The sequence below is a fragment of the Malaclemys terrapin genome, chromosome 9, assembly GCF_027887155.1.
Source record: "Malaclemys terrapin pileata isolate rMalTer1 chromosome 9, rMalTer1.hap1, whole genome shotgun sequence".
NCBI lineage: Eukaryota > Metazoa > Chordata > Testudines > Emydidae > Malaclemys > Malaclemys terrapin.
In genome coordinates, this window is record NC_071513.1 from 50,819,241 (window position 1) to 50,845,779 (window position 26,539).

At 43.2% G+C, this 26,539-nt stretch overlaps 1 protein-coding gene across 1 annotated transcript; it reads left to right on the plus strand.

Moving 5' to 3' along the window:
• The first annotated feature begins 75 nt into the window (after positions 1-75).
• PIGX (phosphatidylinositol glycan anchor biosynthesis class X) lies at positions 76-13,648 on the plus strand. The gene is given in 8 exon segments (XM_054040120.1): positions 76-174; positions 177-272; positions 1,528-1,630; positions 3,050-3,113; positions 3,655-3,796; positions 5,071-5,284; positions 6,658-6,758; positions 12,175-13,648. Coding segments are annotated over 8 exon segments (939 nt in total). The 5' UTR covers positions 76-114; the 3' UTR covers positions 12,334-13,648.
• The last annotated feature ends 12,891 nt before the right edge of the window (positions 13,649-26,539 follow it).

A 26,539-nucleotide genomic window follows, 5' to 3' on the forward strand; every position in this document is an offset into this window, starting at 1 on the left:
GCAGGCGCGCCGGTCGCCTCTGTGGGGGCCGGGCCCTGTGCGGGAGACAGTGCGAGACAGGAGCGGCGGTGAGCGTGGTGTGGGAGCTGGTTGTCCATCCCCCGCCCCCAAGCTATGGCCCGCCCGGGCGGGGACCGGGACCCAGCGCCTGCAGTCCGTGGGGCGGTCCGGCTGCGTGCGGGACAGGGACGCAGACTCGTGCGGAGGGTGGCGGCGCCTTGCCGTGGGTCTGCGGGTCCTGCTCCCCCGTCACTTCTCAGAGCCTGAGCTCGGTGGGGGGCCCAGTCGCCTGCCCCGAGTTGCGGGCGTAACTGCAGAGCCCCTTCCGTGCTGGCATGGCGGAGGGGCGGCCGCAGCCCTGACGGGGGATGGAGGGACAAACTCAGGAGCCCCCCAAGGCGTCTGTGATGTCTGTGTACATAAAGTAAATTGGGAGGGAGTGGGGCCTCAGCCAACATGAGGTACCAGGTCCCCAAATTTATCTCCACACGCCTGGCGGCTGGGCCAAATCGGGTGTTCCCGGTCCCTTTACGGTTACTTGGTCCCCACACATTGGCAGTCTTTCTGGCACCCATGCCTGGGAAAGATGGGGACCCCGAGACACATACGGGGGCCCTAACAGAGACACGTGTAGTGGGATCCTGACAGTGACCCTGAGGCATGCGTGCACCCCCCCCCCACACACACACTCTCTCTCTCTCCCCCCTATACTTTGAGGGTATGTGTACACTGCAAAAATAAGGTAGGTTCTAGGCTAGCTCTGGTGAACGTACCACTGAAGACACCGGACCTTGGGTTAGCAGCTCAAATCAAAGCCTGTAGCAGAGCTTGGGGTTGAACTCAAGCTATTAACCCATGTTAAACTCTGAGTTGATATGTCTTTGCTGCAATTTTAATCAAATCAACTAATCCAGGTTAGCTAACTGTGTTAAGAGCACACCATTTTTTGTGTGTGTGGTGTACACATTTTCTGTCTTTACTATTATCCATGTATCATAGCCTGTGTATCAGTGAACGTGACAGAGACACATCTGGGTAATTCCCAGGTTGGGTAGATGCACATGTGCTAGTTCGGAGTGAGCTAGTACACTAGAAATACTATTGTAATGGTACTACAATGGCATGATGTAATGGGTGACGGCTTTGGCTAGCCACGCGAGTACAGTCCGAAATACTAAATACATACTTAGATGGGTAGCCCGAGCCACCACCATGACCACATTGCTATTTTTAGAGTAGCAATCAGAGCTAGCATGCGTATGTCTACATGAGCCCCACATGCCTCCCAGCTGCAGTGTAGATGTGCCCACACACAGGTCTTGATGCTAACACAGACATTGATTCCAGCCCACATGGACAGATAAGGACAAGGACACTGACAGGCTTTGTGACATGGGAAGTGTCATTGGTGTGCATAATTACTATGATACAGACAGGGTTTTTGAAGATCTGATTTGAATTGAAAATCTGTTGATGAAATACCCCATGTTCATAGGAGCGGTGATTTTTTTTTTTTTTTTTTTGCAGTTGGATTTGGAAATGCAGTGGCAGTGGATGGAGAGAGTGTTTCTTTGGAAAAGTATTCTCACCTTTAGAGTATCCTTGCTTGTTTGCACAGCAGGAAATTTGTGTAAGTTAAATAAATTAAAATATTTAAGCTTTCACTTAGCAAGCTGCCAAATAAACTTTCTAAGCAACTGGTAATTGAAACTGCTAAGAGATAATTTGTGAGTCCCTCGCATACTATGAAATGAGAAGGGATGTGAAATAAGTGTGGGAGAGGTTATTAAACTTTCCATTGTAGAATGTCCATAAATTGCTGAGATTAGTTTCAAGTAATACTGTACTAATCAAACATTTTATTTCAGGGAACAATGAACACACGTGGGACCAAAATAATTGTTGGTGTAAGCAGGTGCAACTTCATTACAGTTATTGGAGTTACTCCTGCTTGTATTAGCAGTGAATTTGATCTATAGTTTGATAAACAATGTGGAAATATATAGATGCTTGTGGTTTTACTACTTAATCATAGAATGCTGTTTATGTATTGGGCAGTGTTGAAAGAAAAGATAAAATTTCTAAGATTATACCTTCAAAAGCTATCACCTATGATAGGAGAAGACACAAAACAAACCCACTGTGTATTTGCAGTTTTAAAATTTTACATTGGAATAAAGCCTCCAAAATGCTAAAATGTCTGAAAAAGAAGCAATAATTTTCAGTTTTGTAAATATTCATTTTTTTCTGGTGTTCTGAATATTTCCCACCCTTCTCACTGAAAAGTTTTGTAGGTTTTATGAAACAACATCAGTCATAATAAATTGTTGTTAGGAATCTTTGAAATGTTAGTATAACCAAAAGCAATGTGTCATATGCATGATTCCTTGAATCTTTTTCTGTGCTCACTACTGCAAATGATTACAGAAATCAAGACAAGATTAAATCAATTGAACTTTTCTGAGGTCCAGAAAAGTTATATTATCTTGTGCAGAGAGCAAATGTATTTTGCTCAGTTAAAAACTGACTCCGTGTGGGACCAGGTATCAAATGTCATTAGATGATTAGAATTAACTAGATTTATGTACACAGAAATATTGTAATTGGTCAAGTGTTTTTGTATTTTTTGATTGCTTACAGTGTATTCAGCTGTCCTTGCAACAACTGCTTAGTCTAGGCTGGAAACATCTGGTGGTGGTGACATTAAGAATAAAATCTGTGTTTAGTTAGGACCCAGTCCTGCAAACACTTACACACATGCTTAACTTTAAGCACGTATTTGTTTGTAGGTCTGGGTTTTAAGTCAGAGCAGGAGAGCCAAAGAAAATGACAGGGTTCTGGCTGTGGCCGGTGACTTAAAATCCCCTTTATACTGACCACAACTGAGGCCTGTCTCTTCTTTACCATCACTGATTCTACAGTCACTTCTTCCAGACAGGTAGTAAATTCAGAATTTGCTGTAGCTTGTTAAAGTAGCTCATCATTGTTAGTCCTAACAATGTAGGCAATGCTATAAACACTGTAAAAATTTATTTTGTGGTGTTTTCAGGCGCACAGGCCACTTGTCCTGATATCACTGTGACTCAACAGCTTCTGAAAGAGGGATTTCACAGGTGAGTTGATGACAGCCATGTACTTGAGCAATGCATCAGTTACTAATGTGCCACTCAGGGCCCCTGTTCTGCAAACATGCATGTACTTAACTGTATGCACATCAGTAGCTCCTTTGAACTCATGCATAATTGAACAAATGCACTTCACTGTATTCAATGGGATTACTCATGAGTAAAGGTAAGCATATATGTTGGTGTTGGCAGGATGAGTGCTTAAATATTTAGTGGCCACCAATCAGTTATATCAAGGCAAGAACATGATGCCAACATGAAAATGTATTTCTGAATACTTTCAGTAATACAGGTGCATAAGTGGGGAATTAACAAAAGAGGCATGTTGGTTATCACGGATATGGAAATACAATAAAATATTGTGTTTCCTAAAAGGAAAAGGTCAGAGTCTAGATAGATAAATGTTGTTGTCTATATTCTCAGAGCATACTACAAATATTAGAGAGCCGCATCTAATATTTGAGATGAACTGTTTAAATTTTTGTGCAGTTATTTGAAATTTGTGCTAACATTTTGTTTCCTTTTTAAGAGACTTGCTAACAAAGGTAGAACTTGGTGCAGGGGATGAAGCCATAGGAAGCTGCACTGTGGCAATTAAAGAACACCTACCAACAGGACTATATGTGGATCCCTATGAGTTGGCATCATTGCAACAGCACAACCTAACTGAGGTACGATGTCCAAGTGGTCATGTTGATTTGTTTGGAAGTGGTTCAAACAAGAAAAAACATATAATAATTTGAATATTTTTGAGTAAATATCCAGTGTCTATAATTTGAAACATTAGCGTGAAGATGAACTTTCATCTGCCATTCTGATGTGACCCTTCCCTCTCATGACAGAGCTTTCTACTATGTAGGGGCATAGTCATGGATAGAAACTAGAATGAAGGGAAAACAGCTTGCATTAGATTAAAGTAACTGTCCAGGAGTTGTTAGGGGAGACGATCATGAGGCTCTGAGGAACTCCCCCAGAAGATGTGGTTATAGTACAGTTGGAAGACATGTAGGGTACTTCTATGGGATTCTCTTACTAGTTATATAGGTAGTGTGTTTTTCAGAATATTGGGTATGAATATATTGGCTCTCATGAGCAATATAGACTTGTACAGAGTGCAGGGGAGGATGGTGGTATTATGGTTTATGCTGACACCAGTGACCTGGGGAACTGTAGGAAAGAGGCCCTGGAATCCATTTAGTTTAGAAAAAGTTTATGGGGCTCTACTAAAGCATTTCTTCAAAATGCTCCAGGTTCTTCATACAAGACCTGCTGGGAAACAAGAAATTTCAGCAAATGCATGAGAAGTAGTTGTTAGAGCACTTTGGTATCCTTGGGAATGAAAGTCATTTTGTGACAAAGGATGGTGTTGTGTTTAAGGTGCTATACTGAGACTTGTTTCAGGTTCTTGACTCTGCCACAATCAATCTGTGTGACCGCAGACAAATCCCTTAATCTCTGTGCCTCAGTTCTTCCTCTGTAAAGTGGAGATGATAATCTCTTTATCCCATCCTTTGTCTATCTTGTCTATTTAGGTTGCAAGACCTGTCTCTTACTATGTGTAGATATGGTGCCAAACACAATGGGACTCCAAACTCTGTTGGAGCCTTTAGGCAGTACTGTAATACACATTTAAAACATTGTATGTCCCAAGTGTAGTCCTCATGTAACTACCGTAACACCACTGAAGTCAGTAGCATAACAGTGATGGACACTATCTGACTAGAACAGACACAGAATGAACATGGCTCATTTATTTTAATCATCCTGAGGAAAAAGATCTCTAGTCTGGGAATTAAACTGCTGTCTCCCTCATGACATTATAGTAGGTTACTTTGACAGGTTGACTGTTTTAGTCATTTTAATCCTGTATTCCCTATATAACAATATTGGTGTGTTTTTCATGACATTCATTCATCTATATTGACTGTGTCTGTGTTTTCCACAGGCTCTGATGATTCCAGATACCGTTGATGTGGAATCTCCTGAATACTTAGCCACAGACCTTGCCATTGTTGTTTACATGAAACCTGACCCTCAGTGTGCTTGCTGTTTTAAAGCCATGTTGCCTGTGCACTGCCGGTATCACCGGCCAACAGAGGAAGATGGGGAAGCATTTGCTCTTTTGAAGAGTCCAGAAATATTGATTCATTGCCATAAAAGTGAGAAATACACATAACTCCTACTTCGTTGTATGAAAGAGGGAGGGATTAGAGAAATAACTATTACCATACAGAGTGTGAAATCCAGACTTTGGGGAAAATCGTGGTGGAGAGAGGTATGTGGATAGTCATTTAAAAATGAGGAAAATAGTGACTGCAAAAGAAGGGCAAGTAATTCTTTTTTACATCTATTTGGATCAATGCTACTTTATCCTGACAAAGAGCTAATTTAGGTCTAGTTGTTATAAACTTCTTGGAAATCCCAGATATGCCCATTTTATCCTCTAGGTAATCCCACCCCAGGGGAAGGGGGATTGTATCTCCTAATATGGGTCTTTAAGATGGGAGTGTTGACAGTTGGCCTGCTCCTTAGAAGCTGGACTGATGAAGGTTTGCATGGCCCACCTGTTTCCACAGCATTCTAACTTGCAATTGATGCAGTTCATGGCTTAGTCTATACAAAAGAAAGCTGAACTGTTTCAATCAAAAGTATTCTGGTGCTTTCCAACCCTCACAATGTTTAAGTAGGAAAATCTTTGTAGGGACTCTTGACTTTCCGAGGGATGGAATGATAGGAGCCTGAGACTCTTTATTAAAAAAAAATCCAATATCTCATAATAATGAATAATTTAAAATCTTATAAACAATCAAGTCCCCACTCCTACTACAAATGTGTTTCTTTTCAAGAGACAGACTCTCCCTAGCTCACTGCCAAACGACATATGTGAATACATTTCTCACCTTTGTCTTTACTCAGGCATTATTTGATGGATTATTTTCACTCTTACATCTTTGGGACTATAGCGGGGTTCTATATACTTTGATAATGGGATTTTTGCCTTCCCTTGTCTCCCTGTCACCTATAGTAAACTTTAATTGTAGGGAATCCACATTTCTTAGTAATAGACTAAATTTAAAAAATAGCATTGCAGAGATACAACAGGAGTCCATAAGGAGAAATGTTAAAATAGTTTATTATGGGGTATGGTGGAGGCAGGAGCCATAGAAGCAGGGCTGGAAATTGGAAACAGCCCAAAGACCAATGGTGAAATCCTGGTGCCATTTGAATTGTATTTCACCCCCATTTGCTATTTAGTGGGGCTAGGATTTCACCACTGGTGTAGACTTTCTTGTATATCCAAAAATTTGTTGAGTTTAAGGATTTATGAAAGGGACTGGCGGCACTAGTTTGAATGTGCAGGTTTCCCAGCAAAGTTCTGCCAGTGTTGATGTTATTTCACCCCTTAACTTTTAGTGAGTAGAGACTGCTAAGCTGCATGATAGACAGATATCCCCTTTGAAAGGATTTTGCATTCCATATATTGCCTCATCCTGGTCTGATTCTTGATGTAACATATTTCTGCTTTGTCTAGGTTTCCTGTCAGTTGAATGTTGGAAGTATTCTGAAGTGGAAGCTCCATGTTCAGTGAGAAACAGGCATACCTGTCATTGGAACAAAGTGAAGTACAAACATGTAAGTTCCTATTTCAGATGGGAAGGGACCTCTTAGATCATTTAACCTAGTCCCTTGCTATCGCAGACAGCCCTGTCATATAATCTCATTCATAAACTTGTAAGAACATAAGAACAGCCATACTGGGTTAGACCGAAGGTCCAACTAGCCCAGTATCCTGTCTTCCGACAGTGGCCAATGCCAGGTGCCCCAGAGGGAATGAACAGAACAGGTACTCATCGAGTGATCCATCTCCTGTCGACCATCCCTGCCCATTCTGGCTAATAGCTATTGATGGACCTATTCTCCATGAATTTATCTAGTTCTTTTTTGAATCCTATTATAGTCTTGGCCTTCACAACATTCTCTGGCAAGGATTTCCACGGGTTGACTGTGTTGTGTGAAGAAATACTTCTTTTTCTTTGTTTTAAACCTGTGGCCTATTAATTTCATTGGGTGAATCCTAGTTCTTGTATTATGAGAAGGAGTAAATAAGGAAGTGTTATTTACTTTCTTCACACCAGTCATGATTTTATAGACACTATCATATCCCTCCTTAGTCATCTCTTTTCCAAGCGGAAAAGTCCCAGTCATATTAATCTCTCCTCATATGGAAGCTGTTCCATACCCCTAATCATATTTGTTGCCCTTTTCTGAACCTTTTCCAATATATCATTTTTAAGATGGGGCGACCACATCTGCAAGCAGTATTCAAGACGTTGGCATACCATGGATCTATATATAGGCAATATGACACTGTCTAACCCCTCCCAATGATTCCCAACATTCTGCTAGCTTCCTTGACTGCCCTTGCACATTGAGTGATGTTTTCAGAGAACTATCCACAATGACTCCAAGATCTTTCTTGAGTGTTAACAGCTGATTTAGACCCCATCATTTTATATGTATAGTTTGGATCATGCTTTCCAATGTGTATTGCTCTGCATTTATCAACATTGAATTTCATCTGCCCAGTCACCCAGTTCTGTGAGATCCCTCTGCAACTCTTCACAGTCCACCCTGGGCCCAACTATCTTGAGTAGTTTTGCATCATCTGCAAATTTTGCCACTGCAATTTTTTTACCCCTTTTTCGAGATCATTTATGAAAATGTTGAATAGGACTGGTCCCTGTACAGACCCCTGGGGGACACCACTGTTTACCTCCCTCCATTCTGAAAACTGACTATTATTCCTACCTTTTGTTTCCTATCTTTTAACCAGTTACCAGTCCATGAGAGGACCTTCCCTCCCATCCCATGACAGCCCACCTTGCCCAAGAGCCTTTGGTGAGGGACCTTGTCAAAGGCTTTCTGAAAATCTAAATACACTATATCCACTGGATCCCCCTTGTCCACATGCTTGCCAACCCCCTCAAAGAATTCTAGTAGATTGGTGAGGCATGATTTCCCTTTACAAAAACCATGTTTTTGTAAAGGGAAATGGCTTCGTGAATGGCTATCCAACTACAGAAGCAGTTTCTCCTCCCTTGGTGTTCACACCTCAACTGCTAGCAGAGCACCTCACCCTCCCTGATTGAACTAACCTCGTTATCGCCATACTGATTTATACCTGCCTCTGGAGATTTCCATTACTTGCATCTGAAGAAGTGAGGTTCTTACCCACGAAAGCTTATGCTCCCAATACTTCTGTTAGTCTTAAAGGTGCCACAGGACCCTCTGTTGCTTTTTACAGATTCAGACTAACACGGCTACCCCTCTGATACTAAAAACCATGTTGACTCTTCCCCAACAAATGATGTTCATCTATGTGTCTGACAATTCTGTTCTTTACTATAGTTTCAACCAGTTTGCCCGGTATTGAAGTCAGGCTTACTGGTCTATAATTGCCGGGATCACCTCTGGAGCCCTTTTTAAAAGTTGGTGTCACATTAGCTATCCTCCAGTCATTTGGTACAGAAGCTGATTTAAATGATAGGTTAAACACCACAGTTAATAGTTCTGCAATTTTACATTTGAGTTTCTTGGGTGAATACCATCTGGTCCTGGGGACTTATTACTGTTTAATTTATCAGTTTGTTCTAAAACCTCCTCTAATGTCACCTCAATCGAATGGCTCAGGTTTGGGAATCTCCCTCACATCCTCAGCTGTGAAGACCAATGCAAAGAATTCATTTAGTTTCTCCGCAATAGCCTTATCGTCCTTGAGCGCTCCTTTAGCATCTCGATCGTCCATTAGCCCCACTGGTTATTTAGCAGGCTTCCTGCTTCTGATGTACTTAAAAAATTTTTTGTTGCTATTACTTTTTGAGTCTTTGGCTAGCTGTTCTTCAAATTCTTTTTTGGCCTTCCTAATTATATTTTTACACTTTACTTGCCAGAGTTTATGCTCCTTTCTGTTTTCCTCACTAGAATTTAACTTCCACTTTTTAAAGGATGCCTTTTTGCCTCTCACTGTTTCTTTTACTTTGTGGTTTAGCCACAGACACACTTTTTTGGTTCTCTTACTATGTTTTTTAATTTGGGATATACATTTAAGTTTAGCCTCTATTATGGTGTCAAGCTCCATTTTTAAAACAAGTTAGGTTGTTTGCCCCCACCACTCCTATTGGGAGGCTGTTCCAAAACCTCATGCCTCTGATGGTTAGAAACCTTCTAATTTCCAGCCTAAACTTGTTCCTGACCAGTTTGTCCCCATTTGTTCTTTTGCCAATTTTATTCTTTTCTTTAAATAGTTCTTCTCCCTCCCTGGTGTTTACCCACCTGTTGTATTCATAGAGAGCAGTCACATTCCTTTTCAGCCTTTGTTTTGCTAAGCTATACAAGCCAAGCTTTTTTAGTCTCCTCTTGTAAGATAGGCTCTACATTCCCCAATCATTTCTGCTCCCGTTCAAGTTTGAATCCATGTTTCTTGAACATGGATGACCAGAACAGTACACAGTATTCCCAGTGAGGTCTGACCAGTACCTTGTACAATGGCATTAATGCTTCCCAATGTCTACTTGAAATATCTTGCCTGATGCATCCTAGGATTGTATTTGCCTTTTTTTTTTATGGCCACACCACATTGGTGGCTAATAGTCACCCTGTGGTCAGCTAATGCACCTAGGTCTTTCTCCTCTGTGTTTTCAACTGATGAGCCCCCAGTTTAAATGAGACTTAGTTACTTGAGACACATTGTTTCATTTTATCTGCCCATAACTACTTCTAACATTGTCTAGCATATTTGGTGACAGGGTCAGTGGGGAGTGGGAAAAATGGTGGAACTGAACTCATGCTCTACTTCCATTAAAGGATTTTTCTTGCATACCCCCTTACGAGAACTGACTGGTCTATAATTCCCTGGGTTGTCCTTATTCCCCTTTTTATACACAGATACTATACTTGCCCATTTCCCATCCTCTGGGATCTCTCCTGTGTTCCATGAGTTCTCAAAGAGAATCGCTAATGGCTCAGAGATGTCTTCAACCAGTTCCTTGAGTATTCTAGAATGTATTTCATCAGCCCTGCCGACTTGAAAACATCTAACTTGTCTAGTCTTAACTTATTTTCCTATATGAGCCTCAGATCTTTCCCCATTTTGCACTGATGTTCATTATGTTCGTTGTCTAATAACAGAACTTTTTTTTGATGAAAACTGAAACAAAAAAGTCATGTGACACTTCTGCCATTGCTGCATTTTCTGTTATTGTCTTTCCCTCCTCATTGAGTAATGGGCTTACCTTGTCCTTGGTCTTTCTCTTGCTTCTAAAGTATTTGTAAAATGTTTTCTTGTTACCTTTTATGTCAATAGCTAGTTTTATCTCATTTTGTGTCTTGGCCTTTCTAATTTTGTTCCTAAATGTGTTGTTTTTTAATAGTCATCCTTTATAATTTGACCTAGTTTCCACTTTTGCTCTCTCTGTACCCTTATGCTGGTGGCTCATTCTGTGCTGTCCTTTCCCTTGATGACTGGTGCTGTCTCTGGACCTTTCCCCCTCCTGTAGTGGTTTACCTGGAGCCCTGAGGTATAACTGATGTTATGCATTGATCTTCATAACTAGGGTTGGCAGAATTATATTTTTTTAATATAATTTCAGTAGATAATATAGATGTTTGTTTTTAAGCATTTTTTCAGTTTTTACCAATTTAAATTTTCACAGTTGTGGGAAATTGAGGGTCAGACAATAATTATTTAATTATAGTAGATGTTGAGATTCAAAAAGTAAAAGCGTTATAACCACTGAAATACAAATTGTCAACATCATATGTCAGAATATACAAAATAAATATCCTTACTCTAATAAGAAAAATGCTGCTTGAGAACTTAATTTGCTTACCTGTAAATTTTTATCATTATTGATGGAAATATTTTTTCATCCGGTGTGTGTAGTGAAATAGCCACTTACTGACATTTAACAATAAAAATCTAATCCTTCCAAGCCTATGGTTTGAAGAACAAAAGGAGGAAGGTGAATATCTTGGTTTTATACATTTTGTGTTGGGTGATTATTTTCAGAGAAAAGTTTAAAGAATAATATAGGGAAAGAACTTTCATGCCAGTCTGAATGCTAACCTATGGATTATGTCTCTGATGAAGTTTTTAAATTTCATTTACACTGGTTCTGGATGCAAGTCCTTGATACAGTCAGCACTTGGCTTTGAAACTCAACAGTGCTGCAGTATTGCAGAGATTCTGAAATAAGAGTGATCTGGCACTGTAATTTGAGCAACTCTGCCTCTAGGAAATCTTTGGAGGCTACAGAACACTAAAGGTGACCTGCAAAAGATTTAAAGAAGGTGGATTTTGTGTCCTTTTTTGTTTCTTTATATATAAAGAAGGCATGGAAGCTTTTGGTCAGTTTTTTTTATATATATGTCTTTTTTTTTGCTTCTTTTTTCCCCGTGGAAATATCAGGAATATCATGTCTGGTCACCTGCTTTTGCTGGAGGACTTCTTGTTTACTGTTCTTAACAAAAATCTTTCAGGACTTCATGAACGATAAGGAGCATAAAAGGACGCAAGCCCCTTTTTTTGTCTTTGCAGGTCACTATTACATGAGAGTTATTTATCCGGGTATTCATTCCATAAGCTTATTCCTCCAGTCCTACAGTGTGCAGGAGTTGCATAATGTCCCTAATGTCAAGGCTAATATAAGAGCAAAGCTGTAGAGAAAATAAATGCACAGTACAGCGCCTCAGGTACTGTGTACTAGATAAATGCCCCAGAAGTTAAAGAAGTTAGCTCTCAAGATGGGCAGACAGACTAAATGGAAACGTCTCTCCCCCAGCTTTGACTTTAGAATTCCAATGTTGTATGAAAGGATAAATCTTGTAAATGAATGGCGAGCTCCTGAGCAACTAGAGCGTTAAATGATGTTTGTGCTGTGAAGCTTGCTTAATTACTATATTTAAAGGAGAAACCAAAGCTATTGAAAATGGAATAATAGCTCAAGAGTATGTTTTTACTCTGGTTTAACATCCAACTTTCTCTTCGTAGGTAAATAAGGAAGTGATACTGCAGGTTCCAGTGGGGCTCAAACAACATGGTGCCTTGGTATGTGCAGTGACTCTTCTTACCACGGTCCTGTGCTCCAGTCTGGTTCTTGCAGCTGTATGCAAATATGGACACTTCTCCTTGGTGCACTGCTCAGAATGAAACTGAGCAAGACTTTATAGCTGGCGTCCGTACGAAACAATGAGTACCATGCATTAAATTTAACTGAATGCAAACTTAGTCTGTTCCATTTAGGGTTCCATAAATGGAATGCAGTTTATTATCTATCACCTGTATTACGATAATGCCTAGAGGACCCATCTGAGATCATGACCCTCTTGTGCCAGGCACTGTACAAACCCCTAGTAAGAGACCATCCCTGCACTGAAGAACTTGCATTCTAAATAGACAAAGCATGGGAGGGAGAACAAAGACACAGAAAAATGAGGTGATTTCCCAAGGTCATGCACCAGTTCCGTGGCAGAGCTGGGTCTCCTGATCTAGTGTGCCCTATGTGCTGGACCACAATGCCTCTTGTTACGTATTCTTCTTCCAAAGATTTTAAACAAACTGACTTGGTAGATTGATTATTATCAGAGAAACAAGTTCCCTGGTCATTAAACGTTTGAATTTTAAACTGTTACATAATTCAGCTCTGTTGTATTTTAATTTGTTTTGTGAGGCTGTATATTTACCTGCAACAGGAAAGTATTTCCAGGCATTGGAAAGACACAATGACCCCAGTTTTATTAACATTGACCTGCAGGAGGCAGCCAGATTTATGTGATTTTTAAAGAGGTCTTAAGAATTTGGAAGAAACTTCCAGGTGTTTACTGAGTAAATCAGAAGCTGGACTAATAACTCTTTTTTTCTGATTAGTAGAACCTCATTCAAACAGGAATTATTTTGAGGAAGTTCTATGGTCTGTGTTATGCAGGAGGACAGATTACATGACCACAGTGGTCCCTTCTGGTTTTGGAATCTATGAATCTATGAAATGATGCTAAACTGGAATTGAATACTTGGAAGACTGGAGGTAATCATCGGAGCTATTAAGAATTACAAGGAAACAGAGAGGAAATTGCTTCATTAATGGAAAAGCTGAGCTGCCCCAAATGTATCTTGTGTTTCTGTTGTTTGTCAGTAGGGGGCATTATGAGTTTAAGATAACTCATAAGGCAGATTTGTGCAGAAGACTGTTTCATTTCCCATATACCTAGAGGATATTAAATATAAGTGATTCTGTTTATGAAATTACAGATACAATAAAAAGCAAAAGTCCTGTCTTTCAAATTCTATTCCTATACCCTTCTTGTGTGGCCGGTAGTTGCGCAGCCTAGTCCTTCCTCTGTCAGCAGAATTGGCCTTTCCTCTTCCTCCACAGCTGTAGCTTCTGGAATTCCTAGGCATTGTTCATCTCCTTCTGAAACTCAATAAAGAGCTTGTCTTGTGACTTCGGCCGCAGGTTGGAAAGTGATTTGACCCTGGTCTCTTGTTTTCCCTTGACAAGTGCTGAATGATGATGGCTGTACCAGTACTTCATCCACTACTTCAGTTTCTGACTCCTCTGCATCTGTTTGGGGGAAGGGAGACATTAAAAAATTGCAGTTAGATTTTATTTGTTACTTATTTAACATGTCTGAGCAGCTGTGCCATGATGAGATCAGCTGTGAGCATCTATTGTTTTACTTGTCCTTGGATGGGTTTTTTGTTTGTTTTAATTTCCAAATTTGAGTTTGTTTTTTTGCTATCTTATGTCCCAACACGTGCTTTATACTGCAGGCTGACTTCTGGAACTGTGCCATCACAAGTGGCCCCCAGCTCTGGCAGATAGTTCTCTTTTGAAGTTCCTCCCCTTGTTCAAGATTATATTAATGTCGAAGACAATTAGATAAAATTCAGTGTGAACTATTTAAAGTGATTAGGCCACCAGATATCATTGCCTAGAGCAAGAAAACTGAATTTCCATGGGACAAATTAGGAAAATACTGCTAGTGGTGAAACTTAATGAGTGAGTGGCTGAGAAATGTGCAGAGGTGACTGTAAAAATGGAAAACAAAGTCCACAGTGATAAACTGGAGTAGGAGAAATGGTCTGTATCTTTATGAATTGCACAGAGCCAAGCATGCTGTTGTTCCTAATCAAATAGTTTGCTTTAAAAATTAGGTGCCTCCTAGTGAGGACAGCGTCAGTGCACTGATTAGTTTTATTTGTGCCTGGTCATTGTAGTGCAAATGTGGAACAGGGTAGGATAAATTGCTTAGCATTTTATTTATCTTCATTAATGTTAATTATTTCAAGTTAATTTGAGAGAAAAAAATCTTCTGTTCTGATAAATTGAAATGGAGTCTATTCCTGAATTTCTGGTAGAGATAGGAATTTGATTACAGAATTAGCAATTTGGGACTAGTAGGCTTAATCTTTAGAAGCTTTAACTGAGTTTAATGGCCAGGACAAAACTAATAATGGTGGCAGTTGGACTCCAAGTTAAATGTTCCCTTTTTTTCCCTTTGTAGACACACTCATGTTCTTACCTGTTGTTGCTGAATGCAATGTCTGCCTTCATTAAGGTCTAATGTGCCAGTCACTGTGATATCTAGGTATTGGTCATATCTTGGGCTCAGTGGTGAGTATGGAGAGGCACTGGGGCAGCTGCTTGCTGTTAAAGAGTTGCCGGGGATTTTGGAGACGGGAAGAGGGGGCAGTGTGGTAGTTTTTGGTGTGGCTGAGGGAAGTTATCTACAGTAGATGGAGCACAAAGATATATTGGTAGTCAGAGAAGAAGGAATTTGAGAGGATAACGTGGTGAAAGATGAGGGAAAGGAAGGAGAGAAGGAAAAATAGTTGTGGGGGGGGGGGGGGGGAGAGGCCAACAGGTTAGGCTGAAGGTATGGAGACATGTGGGAGCTCTCATTGATTTCTGAATTAAAAATAAGGATGTGTAAAGTGAGGAGGAGAATTCTTGTGAAGGAAAGAATAATTAAATTAATGCAGGTAATTGAAAAATGGGATGTAATGCAACATTGGTTTACCAGAGATAGATCGTGCCAGACTAACCTGATTTCCTTTTTTGAGAAGCTAACTAATTTTTAGATAAGGTAAATGTAGTAGATTTAACACACTTGGACCTTGGTAAAGCATTTGACATGGTACCACATGGAAAATTGTTAGTTAAAGTAGAGAAGTTGGGGATTAGTATAATAATTACAATGTGGGTAAGGAACTGGCTAAGGGAAGAAGGCAGTGGGTTGTGTTGAAAGGCAGACTGGAGGGAGGTTACTGGTGGATTGGTCTTGGAACTGTTATTAATATTTTTATTAATGACTTTGGCACAAAAGTAGGAGCATGCTAATGAAATTTGCTGCAAAGCTGAGAGGCATTTTAAATACAGAGGAGGATCGGAATATTATCGAGGAAGATCTGGATGATCTTGAAGACTGGGGTAACAGAAATAGGATGAAATTCAATAGTACAAAGTGCAAGGTCATTCAATTAGGGTCTAAACATAAGAATTTCTGCTATTAAATTGGGGCTTATCAGCTGGCAGTGACAGAGGAGGAGAGGGACCTGGGTGTGTGGGTCAGTCACAGGATGACTGAGTCACCAGTGTGATGCAGCTGTGAAAAAGGCATATGTGATTCTAGAATGTATTATGCCATTGTACAAAGCACTGGTAAGACCTCATTTGGAATATTGTGTACAATTGTGGTCACCCATGTTCAAGAAAGATTAATGCAAACTGGAAAAGGTGAAGAAAAGAGCTCCTAGGATGATCAGGGAAATGGAGGGCCTATTTAATGAGAGGAGACTGGAAGAGCTTAGCAAAAAGAAGGCTACGAGTACAATTGCTCTCTCTGAATACAGCAGGGAGGTAAACAGCCGGAAGGGTAAAAAGCTATTGAGACTATAGGACAATGTTGGCACATGATCAAAGGGGTATAAACTGGTCATGAACAAATTCAGGCTGGAAATTAGAAGATTTCTAACCATCGGGGGGGTGGGGTGAGGGTCTGGAACAGCCTCCTAATAAGAGTTGTGAGGGCAAACAACTTAACTAGTTTTAAGACAGAGCCTGACAAATTTGAGTGGGATTGTATGGGGGAATTGGTTGTAATTGTAAGGGGCAAGGCTCAGCAGCCCTGGGGGTCTCTTCTGGTTTGTCTTCTAAAATCTCTGTTTCAAGGCTGCTCACTGAAGAGGTCATGAAGGGTATCGCACTGTCTGGAGTGGCTCACCAACTGTGAGTGCATACCTCAGGGTAGACTGTCAGAAATTATGGGCAGATACCCCAGACTGGTGGTATGTTCTATAATTAGATTTCACCACGCCTGTGAACTCCTGGATCACTATACCAGCCTTACAGTGGAGTCACAGACCGTCCTCTTAGGGTATGTGTACATTACGAAATTAGGTCGATTTTATAGAAGTCGATTTTTAGAAATCGATTTTATACAGTTGATTGTATATGTCCCCACTAAGTGCATTAAGTCGGCGGGGTGCATCTTCACTACCATGGCTAGCATGGACTCACGGAGCAGTGCACTGTGGGAAGCTATCCCACAGTTCCCACAGTCTCTGCTGCCCATTGGAATTCTGGGTTAAGCTCCCAATGCCTGATGGGGCAAAAACATTGTTGCGGGTGGTTTTGGGTACATGTCGTCAGTCTCCCCTTTCTCCCTCCCTCCATGAAAGCAACTGCAGACAATCGTTTCACACCTTTTTTCCTGGGTGACCCGTGCAGCCGGCAAGCATGGAGCCCGCTCAGCTCACTGCTGCTCTTGCGAGCATTGTAAACACCTTGCGCATTATACTGCAGTATGTGTAGAACCTGGCTAAGAGACGGCAGCACGAGGATGATTGTGAGGATGACATGGACACAGACGTTCCTGAAAGCACAGGATATGGCAATTGGGACATCATGGCAGCAGAGGGGCATGTTGATACAGGGGAATGCTGATTCTGGGCCCAGCAAACAAGCACAGACTGGTGGGCCCGCATAGTGTTGCAGGTATGGGATGATTCCCAGTGGCTGCGAAACTTTCGCATGCATAAGGCCATTTTCCTGGAACTCTGTGAGTTGCTTTCCCCTGCCCTGAAGCGCAGAAATACCAAGATGAGAGCTGCCCTGACAGTTGAGAATCAAGTGGCGATAGCCCTGTGGAAGCTTGCAACTCCTGACTGCTACCGGTCAGTCAGGAATCAATTTGGAGTGGGCAAATCTACTGTGATTCAAGTAGCCAATGCAATCACTGACATTCTGCTATGAAGGGTAGTGACTCTGGGAAATGTGCAGGTCATAGTGGATGGCTTTGCTGCAATGGGTTTCCCTAACTGTGGTGGGGTGATAGATGGAAAGCATATCCCTATCCTGGCACCGGACCACGTTATCAAACAGTACATAAACCACAAGGGGTACTTCTCAATAGTGCTGCAAGCACTGGTGGATCACAAGGGACATTTCACCGACATCAATGTGGGATGGCTGGGAAAGGTGCATGACGCTCGCATATTTAGGAACTCTGGGCTGTTTGAGCAGCTGCAAGAAGGGACTACTTCCCAGACCAGAAAATTACTGTTGGATGTTGAAATGCCAATAGTTATCCTTGGGGACCCAGCCTACCCCTTGCTCCAGTGGTTCATGAAGCCATACACAGGCAGCCTGGACAGTAGTAAGAAGCAGTTCAACTGTAGGCTGAGCAAGTGCAGAATGGTGGTAGAATGTGCCTTTGGACGTTTAAAAGCTTGCTGGTGCTGTTTGCTGACTAGGTTAGACCTCAGTGCAACCAATATTCCCATTGTTATTACTGCTTGCTCTGTGCTCCATAATGTCTGTGAGCGTAAGGGGGAGATGTTTATGGCTGGGTGGGAGGCTGAAGCAAATCGCCTGGCTGCCAATTTTGAACAGCCAGACACCAGGGCAATTAGAAGAGCACAGGTAGGGCGCGCTGCGCATCAGAGAAGCTTTGAAAACCAGTTTTGTGACTGGCCAGGCTATGGTGTGACAGTTGTGTGTGTTTCTCCTTGATACAACCCCACCCCCTTTGTTGATTTTAATTCCCTGTAAGCCAACCATCCTCCCCCCCCCCCCCTTTGATCACAACTGGCAAAGGAAATAAAGTCACTATTGTTTTGAAACCATGCATTCTTTCTTTATTAATTAAAAAAAGGGAGATAAGGTAGCTCGGGTGGGGGAGGAGGGAAGAATAAGGCCACATTGCTTATTGTTGCCACACAGCAAATCAAAACTGTTTGAATGACAGCCTTCGGAACTTGGGGAGGAGGGCAAGCGGTTGTACAGTGCATGCAGCGGCTGTCTGTGCTCTTGTTGGCTTTCCTACAGCTCCATCAGATGCCTGAGCATGTCTGTTTGCTCCCCCATTAGCCTCAGCATTGCATCCTGCCTCTTCTCATCATGCTCTCTTAATGCTTTCCTGGACTTCTGCTACTGACTGCCTCCATGCATTAAGCTGTGCTGTATCAGTGAGGGAGGACTGCATGAGCTTGGACAACATGTCCTTGCGAGTGCAGTTTTTCGCCTTCTAATCTGCAATAACCTCAGGGACGAAGATGATGGAGGAGGATAGAAACATTTACACCTACGGGGGGATAAAAAGGGAGAGTAAAATTTAAGATGATATATTTCTGAGAACAAAAGGAAGACACTTTCACAGTGAATCAAGTAATTCACAGTAGACAGCACATGTGCTTTAGGTACAAGGTCGCATTTTGCCTTTTATATTGAGCGTCTGCCGGTATGATGACACATCACACATGGCTGGGCAACAGAATTCGGTTTCCAGGCAGCCATGGTAAGCCAAAGGGTACATGGGTTTGGCTTTTAATGCCTTCATAACATGTGGGAATGTTTTCAAACTGCAGTGCCCTCCTTTCCCATAGTAAGCAATGCTGGTTGGGTTTGCCATTTATAAGGAGGGGCTGCGGTTTTCGGGTGGATGTACAGCACACACCTCCCCCCACCCCTTTGTGTGGCTATTTGGGATGAGCCTTTCACCCCTCCCCCCACTGCATGGCTATTCTCAAGGATGATCCCTTTTAGCCAACCGCAAACAGCCCAGTATGAATGGGGTCCTTTTACTCTTCCCTTACAAAAATTCCCCTATTTCAACCAGGTGACCATGAATGATATCACTCTCCTGAGGCTAACACAGAAAGATATAGACTGAATGTTGCTTGAATGTGACCAAAACCCAGGACCATTCGCTGCCATGCTTTGTGCTGCAATGATTCCAGACTACTTGCTACTGGCTTGGCATGGTAAAGTGTCCTACCATGGAAGACAAAATAAGGCAGCCCTCCCCAGAAACCTTCTGTAAAGGTTTTCAGAGTACCTCCAAGAGAGCTTCATGGAGATGTCCCTGGCGGATTCTTGCTCCATCCCCAGACACGTTAACAGACTTTTCCAGTAGCTGTACTGGCTGTGAATGTATCCCAAGTCTTCAGGGCAAATCAAACAGTAAACACTATTGACTGTAAACCCTGTACTGTAGTTACAAATGTGCACTCACCAGAGGAGCCTTCAGGGTTGGGGACCCCGCCTTGGGAGGGTATTGGCTCCAGGGTGATGAAAAGGTCCTGGCTGCTGGGGAGAACGGATTCACCGCTTGCCTGCTGCGCATTCTACTCTTCCTCATCCACAAAATCCTCCTCTGTGTTGCATGAGACTTCCCCCCTTGCAGGTGTCCAGGTGGGTAGTAGGGTCCCCCTAGAATGCCATGCAGCTGATCATAGAAGCAGCATGTATGGAGCTCTGACCCAGAGTGACTGTTTGCCTCCTTTGTCTTTTGGTAGGCTTGCTTGAGCTCCTTGACTTTCACGCGGCACTGCTGTGTGTCCCTGTTGTAGCCTCTGTCCATCATGTCCTGGGCGATTTTGGCATGTGTATTAGCATTTCTTCTTTTTGATTGGAGTTCTGCCTGCACAGCTTCTTCTCCCCATACAGCAATCAGATCCAGTGTCTCCTGTTTGCTCCATGCTGGAGCTTGTTTGCAATTCTGAGGGGACTGCATGGTCACCTGTGCTGCTGAGCTCGCCACGGTGACCAAACAGGAAATGAAAATCAAAAGTTCCCGCAGCTTTTCCTGTGTACCTGGCTAGTGCATCAGAGTTGAAAGTACTGTCCAGAGCGGTCACATTGGAGCACTCTGGAATAGCTCCCGGAGGCCAATAATGTTGATTTGTGCCACACTACCCCAAATTCGACCCAGCAAGGTCGATTTTAGCGCTACTCCCCTTGCCGGGGAGGAGTACAGAAGTCGATTTTAAAAGCCCTTTAGGTCGATGGAACAGGGTTGCTTGTGTAGATGCATTCATTATAAAATCGACCTAACGTGGCTAAATTTGACCTAACCCTGTAGTGTAGGCTAAGCCCTGGTCTATCTTGTCACCCAGACAAACTGAACTTTATGATAAAAGGTTACTTAAACCTAAAATCGCACCACCTCGTTTCTCCTAGTCCCAAGACACCAGTCACTTACCCCGAATCAATTGGTACTCCAGATCTTACATCAAAGACAATGCTGGCAGCCACTTCTATAGTAAATTAACTATAGGTATATTAGCTAAGAAAAAACAATGAGAGTTATTGAGAAGTTAAATCATGTAAAATATAACAGGTGAATCACAGTTTGTAACTCCAAATGGTGGTAGTGATGTAATGAACTGCTGGTTTCCCAAAAGTCCTTTGGGGCTATCCAGAATAATTCTGGGGTGCTCAGTCTTCTCATTCAGTTATTAGAATACAAACAGTCCAGAAATACAGGATCTTTCTTTGAATCCATATTTATGTCTTCTCACAAAAGACAAGCTGACTCTTTCTAACCATGTGAGCTTTTCTTTTGATTACACTGTTCTACAGCCAAAATGCTTCTGAAATAAATGTAGTCAAACTTTACTAATTTTGTGTCACTGAGAATGAAAATTATGCTTAAAATTGTTGATTGGCTCTAGTTTTCAAGATATGCTATTGGGTCTCAGTATATACAACCCTTGACTTGAGAATGGCGGAGGATACGTGAGTTATAAAGGGAAGGAATCTCAATTTAAACCAGAAATGACTAAAATACATCTTTGACTGGATCCATGAATAAATCTATGACTGGGTTTGGACAGTACTTGCTTTTTAGGCAAAACAATGAATGATGCAATCTGAAGCTGGTATTGCATCATACATGATATGAATTGCATCATGTTATTCTTAGAAGTCATGGATGATGCAATTATAACAAAGCTTACATCACTCTGCTGAACAAATTGCCCTATATCAGCTCTAGAAATCATACAGTGTCGTGCTCTCTTATTTGTCAGTGTTTGATTTTGCAAAGGAACACAGTGCAGATAACTTCTGCTATGTTCGTGGTGAAGTGACTTTTGCATCACAAAAGCGCACTATGGTTAAGAAAGCCTATCACCTTTATTTTGGCTGCAAAATTGGAGATCAGGACAAGAGGTGCTGCAACACTTGTGCAACAAATCTTCGCCAGTAGTTGAACAGGAAAAGTAAATCTATGCCTTTTGCAGTGCCAATGATTTGGAGAGAGCCAACAGATCATACCAGCAATTCAGGTTTCAGAGTAGCAGCCGTGTTCTTTTTATACCAGCAATTGTTACTTCTGCATGGTGCCTCCAGTTGGGAAAGGTGTGTCAAAGAAGAAAAAGTGGACTGTGCATTACCCAAACATTCCATCAGCTATACGCCCAGTACCCAACGGAGAAGGACTGCCGGTTCCTGATGCATCAGAATCATTCTCACTTGAGTCAGACGAGGAAGAGGAAGAGGATGTAACTTCTGGTCCTGGACCATCAATGGGATCTTTTTTCTCTCCTCCTCCTCCTCTGAACCACACCTCATAACACAAGGTGAACTGAATGACCTTGTCAGGGATTTGGAACTACCCAAGAGTAAGGCAGAGCTGTTGGGCTCCAGACTACAGCAGTGGAATCTCCTGGCAGGTGATGTTAGGGTTTCCATGTTCTGGGACCATCAAAAGGATCTTGTCCCATTCTTGTTCGTGGAAGGTGATCTTGTAGCCTGCAACAATATGGATGGTGTGATGGCAGCCCTCAACATCGTTCACGATCCAGATGAGTGGAGACCGTTCATTGATTCATCGAAGACGAGTCTTAAAGCTGTTTTACTGCATAATGGCAATGTTTTGCCATCAATTCCAGTTGGTCATGCAGTCCATATGAAGGAAACCTATGACAACATGAAACAACTTTTGAGGTGCATAAACTATGACCAACATCAGTGGCAGCTTTGTGGCGATTTGAAGGTTGTTGCTCTCTTGCTTGGTCTGCAGACTGGATACACAAAGTACTGCTCTTTTCTCTGTGAATGGGATAGTCGTGCAAGAGATTCCCACTACATCAAGAAAGATTGGTCACTCCGACAGTCATTGGTGCCTGGGAGGAAAAGTGTTCAGCATCCACCACTTGTTGAATCAAGGAAGATTTTGTTACCACCCTTACACATCAAGCTGGGTCTGATGAAGAACTTTGTCAAGGCCATTGACCAAAACACAAGCAGCTTTCAAGTACCTCCGTGGAAAATTTCCAAGGTTAAGTGAAGCTAAGATAAAGGAAGGTGTCTTTGTTGGTCCTCAGAATCGTGAACTTTGGCTTGATGATGCATTTGACCATGCACTGCGTGGCAAGGAAAAGACGGCATGGAAAGCCTTCCAGTTAGTGGCAATAAATTTTCTCGGAAACAACAAGGCAGATAACTACAGGTTGTTTGTGGAAAACCTCCTCAAGGCATACAAAAGCCTTGGTTGCAACATGTCACTAAACATACATTTTTTGCACTCTCATCTAGATTTTTTTCCACCGAACTGCGGAGCAGTGAGCGACGAGCAGGGTGAGCGATTTCACCAGGACATTGCAACAATGGAGAAACGCTGTCAGGGCAAATGGAGCCCATCAATGCTTGCAGACTATTGCTGGCCAGTGACTAGAGATGCTCCATTTAATGAATACAAGAGACAAGCCAAGAAGCGCCGAGTAGACACTGAATAGGACTAAACTATGTACATAATAGTTTTTTGCCTTTTGTTTCATAATAAATTTTATTTATATAACCCTTTTGCTGATTTTTAAAGTGTTACATAAACAGGACAGGTGAAATATTATCATGTAAAGCAACCATAAACACATGAAAAGACCTAGGTTTACAATTTATGATTAAAACTTTACTATCTACACAATATACATAGACATAAAATGTAAAAACTTAAATATCTTAGAAACAGTAGCCAGTTGTTTTAATTGCCATATTTGACTTCAGCACATCAAAATACATAATAAATAGCACATTTTATCTCTGAAGCAGACAACTTCTCAAAAATTGTAGACAAGTGTTACACGTAGTGAGGAATGCACTCAGAGTCCTTAACCTCGAATATCACACACAATGATCACTTACTTTGAAAGTAGCATTTTCTGTTAAAGTCCTTAAATACTTGATTAACATTTCATAAGATTTCTTTTATGGGTAATTTAGTTACAGGGTTATAAACAAATGTAAATGTTTGCTGCTCCATTACAACAGGAATAGTTAAGCGAGAACAATACAAGTAAGGACCCAATCGTTTTCATGAAGTTTATACATCTGAATACGCACATATACATTCAACAATTACTTTGATCTGTCCTAATAGCAAGTAAATTAGCCTGAATACACTCTTACGTATAACAATTGCTTTTGATCTCTACTAACTTACAAGTGAACTGGCCTGTGGCCCTGATCTGACCTTGGTTGCCAGTGTCACAGAGGGATTTCCCTTTCCCTCTTCCCCGCAAAAAAAAGTATTCTGGGTTTTTCTTATCTCCTTCTTCTGAAGCATTATAGAGGCCATTGCTCACGATGGACCACTCGACAGGATGGGCCAGTACTCTGAATTGGTACTGAGCATTCTCTTTCTCAGATGCTTGGCTGACTGGTTCTTGCTCACAGGCTCAAGTTCCAATTGATCATCGTATGTGGGGTTGTGAAGGAATTTTTCCTTGGGTTAGATTGGCAGTGGCCTTGGTGTTTTTTGTTTTTTAAATGTGCCTTCCTCTGCAGCATGGATGCAGGTCATTTGCCAGGATCATTGGGATCTCTCTCTCTCATTTCCCTACCCTAGTCCACTGGTGCACCTCATCCTTTCTATTCTCTGCTTGTGGCACATAATAGTTTAGACTCCTGTGGGCTGCAATACTTTTGGTCTGATTTGGTTTATTGAGTTTAGTGTGCAGTCAGTGGTGTTGGGAGCCTGTGGTATACAGAAGATCAGCCTAGATGAAAGAAAATTAAACCCACTAGTAAAATATTCTTTAGCCCAGGAGTGGCAAACTAAGGCCCATGGGCCGGATCTGACCCATCAGTGCTTTGGATCCAGCCTGCAATATTGCCACCCCCGGCCCAACGCGGCTCCTGGAAGCGGCTTGCAACACATCCCTGCGGCCCCTGGGGAAAAGGGGGGGGGGGCGGCAGAGGGCTTCACATGCTGCCCTTGCCTGAAGGCACCGCCCCCTGCAGCTCCCATTGGCTGGGAATGGGGAACTGTGGCCAATGAGAGCTTCGGGGGAGGTACCCACCAGTGCGGGCAGCACGCGGAGTCCTCTTCCCCAGGGGCTACAGGGATGTGGTGCTGGCCACTTCCAGCAGCGCCACAGGGCCAGGGCAGGCAGGGAGTCTGCCCTAGCCCTGGTGCGAGCCGCTGCCACCCCAGAGCCACTCCAGGTAAGCGGTGCCGAACCAGAGCCTACACCCTGAACTCCTCCTGCACCCCAACCTCTTGCCCTGAGCCCCCTGCTGCACCCCCTGCCCTGAGCCCCCTGCTGCACCTTGTACCCTGCCTGCACTTCAACCCCCTGCTGTGAGCCCCCTGCCGCACCCCATACCCCTCCTGCCTGGAGTCCCCAACCCCTTGCCCTGAGCCCCTTCTTGCACACTGCACCCCCTCCCACACCCCGCACTCCCTCCTGCACCCCAACCCCCTAACCCCAGCCCTACATTCATGGCCCTGCATGCAATTTCCCCACGCAGATGTGGCCCTCAAACCAAAAGGTTTACCCATGCCTGCTTTAGCCATATAAATAAAAAGGAAAGAAGAAATGGGATCTCTAATCACTGTGGATGGGGTGGAGTATAAAGATAATCCAGGGATGGTCTAACACCTAAACAAATATTTTGTCTCAGTTGGGACAGACCCAGACCAGTGGGATACGGGAGTCTGGTAGAGGACAAATATACTGGTCACTGGATGAGTAGTTTTCTGTTCCCTGAGTGACCAGACCTATTGGGATCCAGGAAGCCCGCCCACTGCTAAAGGATCCCCCCCAGCCTAAGGGGGGTCCTCAGGACCTGGAGACCAAAAAATTATGGGGGACAACTAATAAGAAAACAGGGACAGGAGTGAGGTCAAAGAGTCAAACAAAGCGAACCAGATGGGGACACCGAGCAGAGAACCCCGGACAGCGCCCACTGCTCCTCTAAGGCGTCAAGGGAGCCAGTGAACGCCGCCCAGAGGAACTCTGCCTGGATACGTGAAAGAACGGAGGACCTGAAATACGCCCCACAGTCACAGGAAACTCCATTGGCCAACCTCCTCACTCTGGTTTTATAGATGGCCAGTTTCGCTAGGGCCAGAAGGAGGTTGACCAGGAGGTTCCGTGACTTTGTGGAGCGACGGATAGGGAGTGCATAAATAAAAAGGTGAGGAGAAAAGTGCAACCAAAATCTTAACAAAATATCTGTGAGGAGCCGGAATAGGGGCTGCAGCCTGGCGCACTCCAGGTAAACATGCGCCAGGGTCTCCCTCATGCTGCAAAAGGGGCAGGTGTCTGGGATAGGGGTAAACCGCGCCAAGTACATGCCCGTGCTCATGGCTCCGTGAAGGAGCCGCCAACTGATGTCCCCGGTGGGCTTCGGGATCAGAGCAGAATAAAGGCTGGCCCACCAGGGCTCCTCACCCTCCAGAGGTGGCAGAAGGTCCCGCCACTTCGTATCGGGGCGGGACGCGAGGGTGAGGACATGAAGAACATGAACAGTGTATAGATGTTTCCTTGGCACGGTCTGGAACAGAACCGGCTGCAGATGGTGCAGCCGGCTCATGGCGAATGGACGGGGAGGGGGCCGGTTGGGTCCACGGGGCAGGGGCCCGATGAAAAAGTCTGGAGGGCTCGGAGTGGAGGGTGGGTGGGGCGTGCCCTCTCGCAGGACCCGGTCGAGATAGTCCCGAGCAGCGGGCGGCAAAGCGGCCCTCACCTCCTGAAGTACGCGCCGGGGAGTACAAGGTCTGGAGAGCCCCATGCGCTGAGCGAGCGTCAGGGGATCCAGCCAGTTTCCCCCGTCGTAGTCCAGGAG